This window comes from Myodes glareolus, chromosome 8, assembly GCF_982192425.1.
Source record: "Myodes glareolus chromosome 8, mMyoGla1.1, whole genome shotgun sequence".
NCBI classification, from domain to species: Eukaryota; Metazoa; Chordata; class Mammalia; order Rodentia; family Cricetidae; genus Myodes; species Myodes glareolus.
In genome coordinates this window covers 92,222,066-92,235,477 of record NC_142033.1, presented here as the reverse complement: position 1 = coordinate 92,235,477, position 13,412 = coordinate 92,222,066, and the positions used below count along the sequence as shown (strand labels likewise).

At 36.7% G+C, this 13,412-nt stretch overlaps 1 protein-coding gene across 6 annotated transcripts in view; it reads right to left on the bottom strand.

Moving 5' to 3' along the window:
- Usp34 (ubiquitin specific peptidase 34) overlaps positions 1-13,412 on the bottom strand; it is a 178,261-nt gene that overhangs the window by 137,564 nt on the left and 27,285 nt on the right. For all 6 annotated transcript variants that reach the window (XR_007232311.3, XM_085692268.2, XM_048435543.3 and 3 more), the window contains 3 exons: positions 11,496-11,916; positions 3,714-3,764; positions 3,421-3,570 (listed from right to left, as the gene is read on the bottom strand). Coding sequence is in view for 5 of the 6 variants with exons in the window: in XM_085692268.2 (XP_085548394.2) it covers positions 3,421-3,570; positions 3,714-3,764; positions 11,496-11,916 (622 nt within the window). In the remaining variant the exon portion in view is untranslated. The remainder of the gene's footprint in view (positions 1-3,420; positions 3,571-3,713; positions 3,765-11,495; positions 11,917-13,412) is intronic.

The following is a 13,412-nucleotide window of genomic DNA, read 5'->3' as shown; positions in this document are numbered from 1 at the left end:
CCTAAGCTAATGGGCCAAGCAGTATTGTAATTAATACAGTTTTTGTGTGATTATATTGGGTCTTGGCAACCAGTAAACGAACAAGCAGCCTTCACCTACAAATTTTAAACTAAAAAAGAAACAATAAACTACTACCTGGGTCTTAGTAGGGAAACCTCCTCTTTTATGTTCTACTGCTCTAATCTGTGATAAATGTTAATAAACTGCCTTTCCTACAGACTTAAAGGTCAACAGAAAATAACAATTTTAAAAAAGGTTTCTTTTCTTAAAGAAAAATAATAATAGCTAGAGCTATTATTTCTAAGAATGTATCTATACAAGTTGGCTATTTGTGCAAAATTGAGAAATATACTAACAATCAGATTAGGAACTGCTGAAGATAGTCAGATGTGGTGGCACACAACCTTTAATCCCAGCACTTTGGAAAAAGAGGCAAGTGGATCTCTGAGCTAGAGCACAGCCTGGTCTACATAGTTCCAGGACAGCCCAGACTGAATAATGAAAGCCTGTCTCGCCTAACAGTGGTGGTGCACGCCTTTAATCCCAGCACTCGGGAGCAGAGGCGGGCAGGTCTCTGTGAGTTCGAGGCCAGCCTGGTCTACAAGAGCTAGTTCCAGGACAGGCTCTAAAGCTACAGAGAAACCCCGTCTCAAAAACAAAACAAAACAAAACAAAAAACCTGTCTCAAAAGACAGACAGACAGACAGGAGAAAGAGAGCGCTACTCTTCACAGACATAAAAATCTAGTTCCCACAAAATATAACTATTCTTTTATGGGACATGTGGTCTACACTGTGAGAGAAATAAGTACTCGAAAAGGCCAGTCTATCTGTGCTAGATCATATATCAGGATTCAGTTTTCTTTCTCTTTATAGGAAAAGGAGCTGATTATCCTTTCACATTCTGTGTGAAAACTCATGTAAATTTGTAGATTCCCAAAGAGGGGCTATTTTCAAGAAAAGAAATGGACATTAACAGTGTGACGACAGTGAATCACATAAATTAAGGGAATTCAGAGACTGAGGTAAATATAGGCTAAATAACAATTTCTAACAAAACACAAAGACAACACTGTGCTGGAGATAGGACTTCACTATGCAGAACACACTATCCTTGAACTCAGAGACGCATCTGCCTCTACAGTACTGGGATTAAAGGAATGCATTTCTATGCCCAGCATCACTCGTTTTTATTTATAAACTTCAGGAAGGGTGGGATCAAAGCACCAATAGTAGGTTAAAAAAAAATGTCAAAATTTCTAATATTTATAAGTTGGTTTTTGGGTTTTTTTGTTTTTTGTTTTTCTGAGACAGTTTCTCTTTGAAACAGTCCTAACTGTCCTGGAACTCACTTTGTAGACCAGGCTGGCCTTAAACTGAGACCCACCTGCCTCTGCTTCCTAAGTGCTGGGACATAAGGAATTTATAAGTTTTTAATTTAAATGAAATGATTTGCATTTGATTTTAGTTTCTCAGAAAGGTTCATATTGCCCAGTCTGAACTCAATCCTGCTTTATAGCCAAAGCTAGACTAGGTTAAGTTTCAAGGGAAGAAGCAGGGGAAGAAGCAGGGCAAGAAGACTAAGCCAAAATGAACAGAATTTCTATAGGCAAAATAAGAGTACTCAGTTAGGGGCTGGAGAGATGGCTCAGCGGTTAAGAGCATTGCCTGCTCTTCCAAAGGTCCTGAGTTCAATTCCCAGCAAAAACATGGTGGTTCACAACCATCTGTAATGAGTTCTGGTGCCCTCTTCTGGCCTGCAGGCATACACCCAGACAGACTATTGTATACATAATAAATAAATATTTAAAAAAAAGAGTACTAAAATGCATAATAACATAGTAATTAAGTGGTTACACAGACATCAAGTGGTTACAAGACATCATAGCAACTTTAAATTGAGGACTGGTTTGTTTGTTTTTGGTTTGCCAAGACAATTTTCCCTATGTAGCTTTGGAGTCTGTCCTGGAAATTGCTCTGTAGACATGAACTCATGGAGATTCACCAGCTTCTGAATCCCGAGTGCTGGCATTAAAGGAGTGTGCCACCAATGCCAGGCATATTTTCTTTCCTAGTTGTATTATGTGAACACAGACACTTGATTACCACAGCACATGGCTGGAAGTCAAAGGATAACTCAAGAGTGTGTTCTCTTCAACCTTATCAAGCACTTCACACTTCGCCAGGCCAAGACTGCTTTTACTGTTATTAAACTCCACTCAAACTCAACTTAAAGAATTCTCTAAGGAATTTTATTATTCATCATTCTCACTTTAAGATCAATAGCTAATATTTTAAACTTAACGGAAAAAAAAGCAAATATAAAACCAAAGGGGCCGAGGTCAGCCAAAAGCAGGCCTTGTCTAACATACACGAAGTCTAAATGGCATATTACACTACATACTATACATACTTCTTCTAGGTAAAACTTTCAACATATCAGAAAACATGGAATTATGGATTTAAAATTAATTTTGGAAAAAACTCATTAATTTAAGAAATACACAGGTGTCCACCCCACCCCTTTCCAGAGCACTGACACTGGAAAGACCACACTGGAAGCACGGCTGCACAATGCTGACCAAGGGCTTTTCACAAGCTATTTTTACTTTTTAAACTTATATTCAAATAAGTTTATACCAAATGTAAGTTGGTACAAATAATTATACCAAACTTCAGGTTTTAGTTAAATTACATCTAATTTTAGCAATGCTCTTTCTGAAACGTCCACAGTAAGTAAAGGTTAAATATATAGGTAATAAAATTACTTCTTTCAGACGATTTTTACTGTGCCTCACAGTTCCAACAGTGTTAAGGGAAAAAGAAACATTATAGCTTTTTATGTAATGTACAGTGAAGTCAGACATACTTCAGCAGTGAAATAGACAACCATCACTTAAATAACAAAAAACACTAAAAAGCGAAAAGTTTTCCCAGAACAAAAATCCCAAAAGGTTAATTTCAATAAAAGCCACCTACCTTTGATTTTACAAAAAAGAGATAAAAATAACCTTAAACTATTTTAAATTTAAAAATTAATTTTGTTCAGATTTTAATTTTATTGCCCCTTTAAAACACCGTTCAGTTATTTATTTATTTATTATGTATACAATATTCTGTCTGTGTGTATGCTGCAGGCCAGAAGAGGGCACCAGACCCCATTACAGATGGTTGTGAGCCACCATGTGGTTGCTGGGAATTGAACTCAGGACCTTTGGAAGAGCAGCCAGTGCTCTTAACCTCTGAGCCATCTCTCCAGCCCCAATCATTCAGTTTTTTAAATTATGTAAAAGATGATTACATCTGCAAACTACTCAAAACTTGCCATTTCTTGACAAAAAACAACAAAAAAAAACTCGTGATACTGAAATATAAGATGTTGAGCTAAAAGAATTCAAGACTAATTCCAAATAATACTTACATTAGAAACAACTGTAATAAATGCATGTGCTATAAGAAACGGCAATGTTTCAGGAGTTCCATATTCAAAGCAATCCTTCATGAGAGAAAGGCCATTTTTTCCACAAAATAGACAGACATAACGAAGCAAATGCAAGGGAACTTCTACATCCTATAAAACAAACAAAAAGTGTATAAATTTTAAACGTATCAGAAATAATTTTCAATTTTAAGAAGCATTAAAAAAATATAAAAACAAATTCAAAAGAAAACATTTTCCATAAACCTTAGATTAAGGAAGATAAAAACACTTACATTCATATCACAGAATGCCCCTAATATGTTACTTTCTTGCGTCGATATATCCTAATTTTAAAAAAAGTAAATATTAGGTCATTATTAAATGATAATCAAAATTCATTAATTTTCTCAAAGTGATCTTATAAAATCTCAAGAAGTATTTTATAGCCATCAACAGCAACATCTCCTATGAAGTTATAGTAACCCAGCTCTTAAAGCCTTCTGAAGGAAAGTCCTGTCCGACAGACTACACCATCCTCCTCCTGGTAGGTTTCTTTCACAGTACTTAGCACACATCAGGCAAGTGCTCTACAACTGAGCTAAGCCACTACACTGTTTTTTGTTTGTTTTTTCTGTTGTTGTTGTTTTTGTTGTTCTCTTTTTGAGATAGGATTTCCCTGCAGGAGCCCAGAATAATAGCCTTGAATTCATGATTTTTCTGTCTCTGTCTTCACAGAGCTGACATTACAGCTGTGCACAACCACACTGGGTTTATTTTTTCTTTTCAAATAAAAGCAATTTTAATAATGTATGTTTTCCTTTAAATCATGGTGCAGGTGGGCTGGATAAATTGCTGTATAGTGTTAGAATGCTTGCTTAACATGTATAAAACCCTGGGGCAAACTCTTTATTTATTTACTTACTTATTTTGGTTATTTGAGACAGGGTTTCTTGGTAGTTTAGAAGCCTGTCCTGGAACAAGTTCTTGTAGACCAGGTTGACCTCGAACTCACAGAGATCTGCCTGCCTCTACTTCCTGAGTGCTGGGATTAAAGGGGTGCACCACCACAACACGGCTCCTGGGTTGGATCTTAACAACTGGGGGTTGGGGGAGAACATAACTCAAAAGAGTCAGGCTGAGTCTCATAAAAATACAACTTAGATGATTTTCAAACCACACTCCGTAATTTGCTAGAAAGAGACTCCAGAGTTTCCTAATGTGTAGTTCCATATCTCAAATATAAACTGTGCCAGGTAATGATAATACATAATCCCAGCACTTGGGAGGCAGAGGCAGGTGGATCTGAGTTTGAGGCCAGCCATCTACATAACAAGACCCAGAACAGATAGGGCTACACAGAAAAACCCTGTCTGAAAGAAACCAATAAATAAATGAATGAATTTAAACTGCCTGAAGTACACTTAAACATTGTTGGTAACCATATAAGCAAATATGGTCTCTATGGGTAACCCATGAGTATTGAAGTAAATATGGGTAAGTATTGAAGGTAGGTAAACAGTACCTTCAATACTTAAAGTATTAATTATCTGGTTTAGACCTGCAGATGATCTTTTGAATGCTTCAGTCTAAAGACGTATCAAGAGAAATGGTGAAAAAATGTTTGTATGATCATGTTCACAGTAACTGATAACAAATCTAAATACAACTAACAGCCACTGATCAGATAAGTAAATAGTAGTACAAGCGCCCAATCCTAGATCACCTATCAAAAAGAAAATACTCTAAAAACTGAGATATGGTAGAAGTTTGTCCTACTAAACTGCAGACATATGATATATAGGTTATACCTTAAAGGGCAGTAGTGGCACAGGCATTTAATCCCAGCAGAAGGATCTCTGTGAGTTCAAGGCCAGTCTGGTCTAGGAAGTTCCAGGACAGCTAAGCCTGTCCCTCAGAAAAAAGCAAAAAACAAGCAAGCAAAAAGAACCTATTAAAAGGTAGGCAGTGTTGGTGGACTTCTTTAAGCCAGTGCTCTGGAGTCAAAGGTAGGAGAATCTCTTGAGTTCAAGGACACCCTTGCCTACAGAGCAATTTCCAGGGCAGTCGGAGGTACACAGAGAAACGCTATCTCAAAACCCCCCCTCCAAAAAACAGGCCCGTTGAAAACAAAATGGATAGGAAAAAATAAGATTTGTATGTTCGGGGAAAAAAAAAAGGGTAAGACTATTCTGTCTATATTATATTTATTTCTGTAAGAACAGAACTTATGGTCAAGATCTAATTATAAAAATTATTTGAAAACACAATCACTCTATTGGATAGCACAGACTGGCCTGGAATTTACAATCCTCATGGTGTCGGTTTTCTAATGCTAAGAGTTCCAGTATGAAATCTTTCCTTGCTGATCACAACTTATATGTACAACGGAGTGGGATTTGAAACAGGGTTTCATATAGCCTAGGTTGACTTTGAATTCCCAAAGCAGCTAGGGATGACTTTGAACTCCTACCACCATCTGCCAAGAGCTGAGATAATAGTTGTGCACCAATATACATTTCTTTTTAAAGTCTAGAAAGATATTAACTAATTAGTAATAAGGTTAAAAGGCTGTGTTTTGTCACTGAGGAAGCATTGAGAGAAAATATGAGATCCAAGGCTTGTATAGTTTTTATTTTGTATACTGTTTTCAATTTGTCACACTAAATACATTCAACTGAAAGTGATACCAAGAAAACTCATTCATTCATTCTTTACAATTACGTGATTCACATAAAGCAGAATTGTTCAAGTAAGTTTGAAAATGACTGACAAATCACAGCACTCTCAGAACCCTGCACATGAACTAAAATTATCCAAATAATTTTCTTTTGTTTGTGTGAGACAGTCTGAAGTTATAGTACTAGCTGTCCTGGGACACACTATGAAGACCAGGCAAGCCTCTGCCTTCCAAGTGCTGGGATAAAAGGTATGGCCCACAACACTGAGCCCCCATGATCAGGCGGAATAAAGAGATAGCTCAGCTCTTGAGAGTACTTGCTGTGGCTGGGCAGTAGTGGAGTACACTTTTAATCCCAACACCTCAGAAGCAGAGGCCAGCCTGGTCTACAAGACCAGTAGACCAAGAAAAAACAGGGTTACTCAAAAAAAAAAAAGAAAAAGAAAAAAGCAGAAAATCTTCATTAACCCTACATCAGACAGAGGTCTGATCTCCAAAATATACAAAGAACTCAAAAAATTGGACACCAAAAGATCACATAATCCAATAAAAAAATGAAGTTCAGACCTAAACAGAGAACTCTCAACAGAGGAATCTTTGAAAGACACTTAAGGAAATGTTCAACATCCTTAGACAACAGAGAAATGCAAATCTAAACAATTCTGAGATTCCATCTTACACCTGTAAGAATGGCCAAGATCAAAACCACTGATGACAACTTATGCTGGAGAGGTTATGGGGAAAAGGCAACACTTCTGCATTGCTGGTGGGAATGCAAGCTGGTACAACCCCTTTGGGTGTCGGTGTGGCAATTTCTCAGAAAATTAGGAAACAACCTTCCTCAAGACCCAGGAATACCACTTTGGGGTATATATCCAAAGGATGCTCAATCGTGCCAAAAGGACATATGCTCAACTATGTTCATAGCCGCTTTGTCACAGCCAGAACCTGGAAACAACCTAAGTGCCCTTCGACTGAAGAATGGATGAGGAAAATGTGGTATATTTACACAATGGAGTACTACACAGCAGAAAAAATAACAACAGCTTGAATTTTGCAGGAAAATGAATGGAGCTAGAAAACATTATTTTGAGTGAGGTAACCCAGACCCAGAAAGACAATTATCACATGTACTCACTCATGGGTGGTTTTTAAACATAAAGCAAAGAAAGCCAGCCTACAATCCACAATCCCAGAGAACTTAGACAACAATGTGGACACTAAGAGAGACTTATATAAAATCTACATGGGAAGTAGAAAGTATAAAAAAAAACAAGATCTCCTGAGTAAATTGGGAGCATGGGGATCTTGGGGGAGGGCTCAAAGGGGGAGGGAGAGGCAGGGAAGGGAGCAGAGAAAAATGCAGAGCTCAATAAATATCAATTTTAAAAAAGTAAAAAACAAAACAAAACAAAAACCCAAAGAAATCTGGCCAAATCTTTTAATGTCTATAAGCCAAGTAAATCCGTCCTCTATCAAATAAGGGCACTGACTAGGTCTCTAGTCATTACTATTAAAATATGAATAACATGAGTCTTGAACCTTTCCCTCATAAAAGACTTTATCAAGTTACATCTCTTAAAAATAAAAATTCAAGTAAAAAGCTTAATCAGGAAAGGTTGGCACAAGAATAAAAGGTAAGACTAGATGGCCTGTGGATTCAAAGAAAAGAAAGCTGGGCCTGGTGGTACACACCTGCAACCCAGCACTTAACAGGTAAAGGCGTCAGGACTGTGAGCTGAAAGCTAATGTATGCTACAGGGTGAAGCCTCGTCTCAGTAAACAACAAAAGGGTAAACTAGAAATTAAGTGTCAGTGCACTACTCATTAAACGTTGGCCTAAAACAATTATCGGTGGATACAAACTCATATGTATAAATATATACAGCCTAACTCTAGGATATATATAGACTATACCAAGCCTGCGATCTAGGGCCGGGCATGGTGGCATACACCTTTTAATCCCAGCCTTTAAGAGGCAGGGGCAGGCCAAGTCGACAAGTGAGTTCCAGAACAATCAGAGATATTATACAGAGAAACCCTGTCCCAATCCCACGAAACTCCACAAAACCCCACAAAAGACTGTGATCGAGGACCTTCTGAGAACTACAATTAACAATTAATTCAGTAAGAAAACTCTTATGGTTTTTCAGAAAAATAATTTTTAAAGTTTTTATAAAAAATTTTAAAGTTTTTAAATCAAAATTTTAATAAAATTTCAATAAAGTAATTTTACCTCAAGCATTTCATGATACCGTTAATTTCAACCACGTAACCACACAAAATTGTCTTGAAAAAAGTAACACGGTTTTTTACTCCAAAAAAAAAGTATAAGCAGTAACTATAACATTTACAGGTTATCATTTTTAAAATCCAAGAAGAAAACAAAGATAACTGATGATTATATTTATTTTAAGAACAAAGACTGGAGAGGTGGCTCTGTGGTTAAGAGCACTGGCTGCTCTTTCAGAGGTCTGAGTTCAATTCCTAACAACCATATGGTGGCTCACAACTACCTGTAATGAGATCTGGTGCCATCTTCTGGCCTGTAGGTAGAACACTGTATATTTAATAAATCTTGGTGGGGAAAAAAGAAAGAACAAAATAACAGATGTAGATTCATTGTACATGCTTTTTCTGGTTTCGAATGCTTTGAGCCAAGGTCAAGTTTGACTCAGAAAGTCAAACTGTTCTAGAATTTATTATGGTTGGCCCAAACTGGCCTCAAACTATGATGATTTTTCCACCTCAGTCTCTCCTGAGAACTGATATTAAAGGCATGAGCTATCACATCCAGTTTCATTAATTTTTAACTAACAGGGTGTTGAGGAAGAGCTAAGTGGATCTGTAACTTCCAGGACAGCCTTATCTACAATGCAAGCTCCAGGCAAGCTACCTGAGGTTCTGCCCACCAAAAAAATAATTAATTGGATAAAATTAATTTCTGAATAGAGTTTACATGATTCCTAATGAAAGTATTTCTAGTATCTTTCAATAAGAATTTGAAGCATGAAAACACAATTTACACTGCATTCTAATAAATGTTTAGGAAATTAGATTAATTTTATACATGTACATAGTATTTTGCCTGCATATAAATCTGTGCGCCGTGTACAAACAATGCCTTTGTAGGCCAGAATAGAGTATAGATTACCCTAGAAGGATTGATCCCTTGGAACAGACAGTTGTGAGCTTCCACATGGGTGCTAGGAATCCAACCTGAATTCTCTGCAAGAGCAGCCAGTCATCTCTTTAGTCCCTGAAAATCACACTTTTAGCAATTCATTTAAAAAAAAATCTGACACTTTTTGGTATCTTAAATGTATCTTATAATATTCTTTACAAAGTTTCTACACAAAAACAACACAGTAAATTATAGAAGAAAGCAGAATCTATCTCAAAATATCCTTATGAATATTTCTAATAAAGATAATAATTTCATGGGCTTTCTTTACTCAATACAATGTGAAAGTATTCCAATAAAGGACTATTCTTTTTCAGATGAAGAAAAGTTGGTAGTATGAAGGTTACAAAAGATATAAACTGAAAAACGATAGACATGAAAAAAACAATAAGGCCATCTGATTATGGTGGCACATGCCTTTAATTCAGCATTTGGCAGGCAGAGGCAGGCAGATCTCTGAGTAAAGGCCAGCTTGGTCTACAGGAGCTCCAGGACAGCCAGCCATGGCTATACCGTTTTGAAAAAAAAAAAAAGGTGGGGGGTTGGGGGAACGGGAAAAACAAAAGAAAGAAACAACAACAACAACAACAAAAAATAAATTCTAGTACTCAGGAGGCAGTAACAAGCAGCTGCCTTTGACTTTGACATCAGCTTAGTCTACATAGCACATTCCAGAACCGCCAGGGCTACAAAGTAAAACCCTTTCTATGCATAGATGGATGGATGGTTGGATGGGTGGGTTGGATGGGTGGGTGGGTGGATAGATGGATGGATGGAAGGAAGGAAGGAAGGAAAGAAGGAAAGAAGGATAGATGGATGTGGTAGAATAACATCTCAACATATGGGGAAGCAAACTGTCCAAAATATGAATGAGGACTAGAGATACTGCTTAGTTGACAGGGTAATTTGCCTAGCAAGCACAAAGTCCTATGTCTGATCCCCAGAATCCCATAAACAGATTTGGTAATTTATACTTGTAATTCCAGAACCCAGGATGTAGAGAAGGAAGGAGTTCAAGGTCTTAGGCCAACCAGAACCCAGTTAATCATCATCATCATCATAATAATAACACTACCATTCCTCCCCACCTAGGGACGTTCACTACCCCTTTGAATGCTGAATGCCCTTATGAATTGTATCAATCACCAAAATGTAAAAAAAAATATTCTATGCTATTTCAGAGGAAATCTTACAGCTTCTACTTTTGCCTCTCTTAAACACTCCTAAATCAAAAATGTAAGGAAGCTAGTCTACCTGAGTAAAAGATGTAGCCATGAAGAAAACAGAAGAACCTAAAAAGAGCAGTCAAACCAATAAGACACAAACCTTATATTACTAAGCTTCTGAAAATGCTTATAAGAATTAAGCAGATTGGCTTACAAAAAAAAACACTTTTCAAATGTATATAATCTGCTAAGCCCTGTTTGATTATTTGAAATTCTAGAGTATGATATCTGTTTATAAAAATGAAATTAAAAAAATCTATGTGGTTCTCTTACCACAACTATTTTTTTTAATTTCATGTATAAGTGTATGCTTAAGTGTATGTTTCCCCATCACATGTATGTAGAAACCTAAAAAGGCCAGAGTCGGGTCAGATCCCCTGGAATTAGGGCTGTAGACAACTGTGGACAAATGATTGGCCGCTGGAAACAGAACCTGGGTCCACTGCAACTATAAATTTTATTTACTTTGGAGTTGGGACCTGAACTTGAGACCTCATGCAAATGATAGGCAAGCACTCTACCACTGAAGTATATGCCCAGCCATTATTTTTTTAAAGTCACAACGAACAGACTATAAAAATGTTTAAATCACTTAAAATTTAAGTTCTATGAGTTCAATTACAAATAATATGCAAATTTTCAACACAAACTGTTATAAAAAGGTCTAGAGAAAACAATTTTGACAACACCAGTAATTTTTAGAAAAATTTTCATCAATCTGGGACATGATTGTGCACACCTGTATGTAATTCAAATACTCAATTTGAGGCAAGTGAATTAAATCTCCAGGTCAGCCCAAGGATACACAGAAAGCTCAAGGCCTATAGACTACATGATTATACAGTGAAAGGGGATAGAACAGGGTAGCTTAGTCAGGAAGATTACCATCAAAAATAACTTGCTTCAGTTATTCACAGATACGGAGTGGACTGACAAGCTCAATAGGACTTGATCATAAAAAAGAGTCACAGTACCTATTTTTACATACCTCTATAGTAGGATGAGTATTATGCTTGTAAGCAGTGTATAAGGGAAACTGGATTTGAAAAATTTTTGCTACACACAGTAATAGTTTTTCCTTCTCCTCTGTACTCCATAAACTAAAAGGATCAGAACTCTTTGAAGATTCTTCCTCAGTCAGATTACAAATTCTTGTAGAGTTTGATTTTTTTTCTATTGATTTTTGTCTTTCTGCATTTCCTTCATTACATTCTCTATCTATATTTAGTGGTTCTTCCGCTTGATTACTCTCATCTTGCCACGTGGAATCTATGTTAACGGTAGTACAATGTTTACAAAGCTGGTCCCGGAGCACTTGAACTTGGGCAATCACTAGGTTAATAAGTGCACACACTACTTGGTTAAAAATCTCCAAATGCTTATATTCCTTGAAGCAGCACAGACATTGCCTACAAAAGAAAATAAAATGCAATAAATAAATGCTTCCTAGAGAGGAAACAATTATACATTTTAATAAGTCACAGACAAAACAAATACTGAAATACTTTTTAAAGCATCAATTTTCTCCTTCTGCTAGGGTAACACTGTACTGACTTTTTATAACAGAGTAACAGGCCAGTCAGGCGGTGGTAGAGCACACCTTTAATCCCAGCACACAGGAGGCAGAGGCAGGTGGATCTCTGTGAGTTCTAGGCCAGTCTGATCTACAGAGTAAATACCAGGACAAGCTTTGAAACTGCTGAGCATCATGACGAGGCTCCATAACTAGTGAGAAACCCTGTCTTCAAAAACAAAAACAAACAAACAAAAAAAAATCACAGGCTAGGGATGGTGATATATACCTTAATCCTAGCATTAGGGAAGCAGAGAAGCGGGTGGATCTCTGTGAGTTCAAGGACTGCCCAAGGTTATAGAGAACCTGTCTCAAAAAAAATAAATAAATAAAAAATAAAAAATATCAATAAACAAAAAAATAATAATAAATTTTTATTAATAAGCCGGGTGGTGGTGGTAAATGCCTTTAATCCCAGCATTTGGGAGGCAGAGGCAGGCAGATCTCCGAGAGTTCGAGGCCAGCCTGGTCTATAAGAGTTAGTTCCAGGACAGCAAGAACTGTTACACAGAGAAACCCCATCTCGAAAAAAATAAAAATAAAAAAAACAGGAAGTGTCAAGTAAGAACATACTAATCTAGTTCTCTTAAACAAATTCAATTAATAGCACAATGCCTACCATACTTCCGGTAATTAAAAATTTCGTTACTAAGTAACTAAACAATGAGCAAGTACCACCTAGTTCAAATAATATTAGCATCCAAAGACTGATGACAGTTATAATCAGCTATTACTCATGATTTATGTTTTCGAGTATTAACAAAATGTGTCCAACATAGTCCAAATTGATCACCAACACCTGTATGACCACATATAAGAATAATTTCATTTTCATAGGTATGATAAACTTGGGAATATGACCACAAAACCACTGACACACTTTCATTTGAAAAGCAAATCCTAACTTTTTTCCTCGAGTGCCGAAGCGACTCTCTGATGAATAGAATGTGGTGGAAATTAAAGGATGGGACATCTAAGAATAGGTCACAAAGACATTACAACCATGATCTGGTTAATAACACTGAAGCTGCCTATTGAAAAAGTATATAGGAAACAATTAAGACTTCCCCCAAGCACTTAATCTGACAGCAGATTCTCTAGCCCCATGTAAGCCTCCAGATGATAATACCTTAACTAAATCCTTATGATAAATCTAATGACAAATCCAACACAGAATCAACTATACCATTCCAAAATCCCTATCCCTGTCATCCTGTCTCTAATTAATTAAATATTATTTTTGGAAGAAATTGTTACAATGGTGGAATAAAAGGGCTTTTACTTCAAAGGTCTCTGCCACTATAAAATTCCATATTACCAGCATTTTTAAGG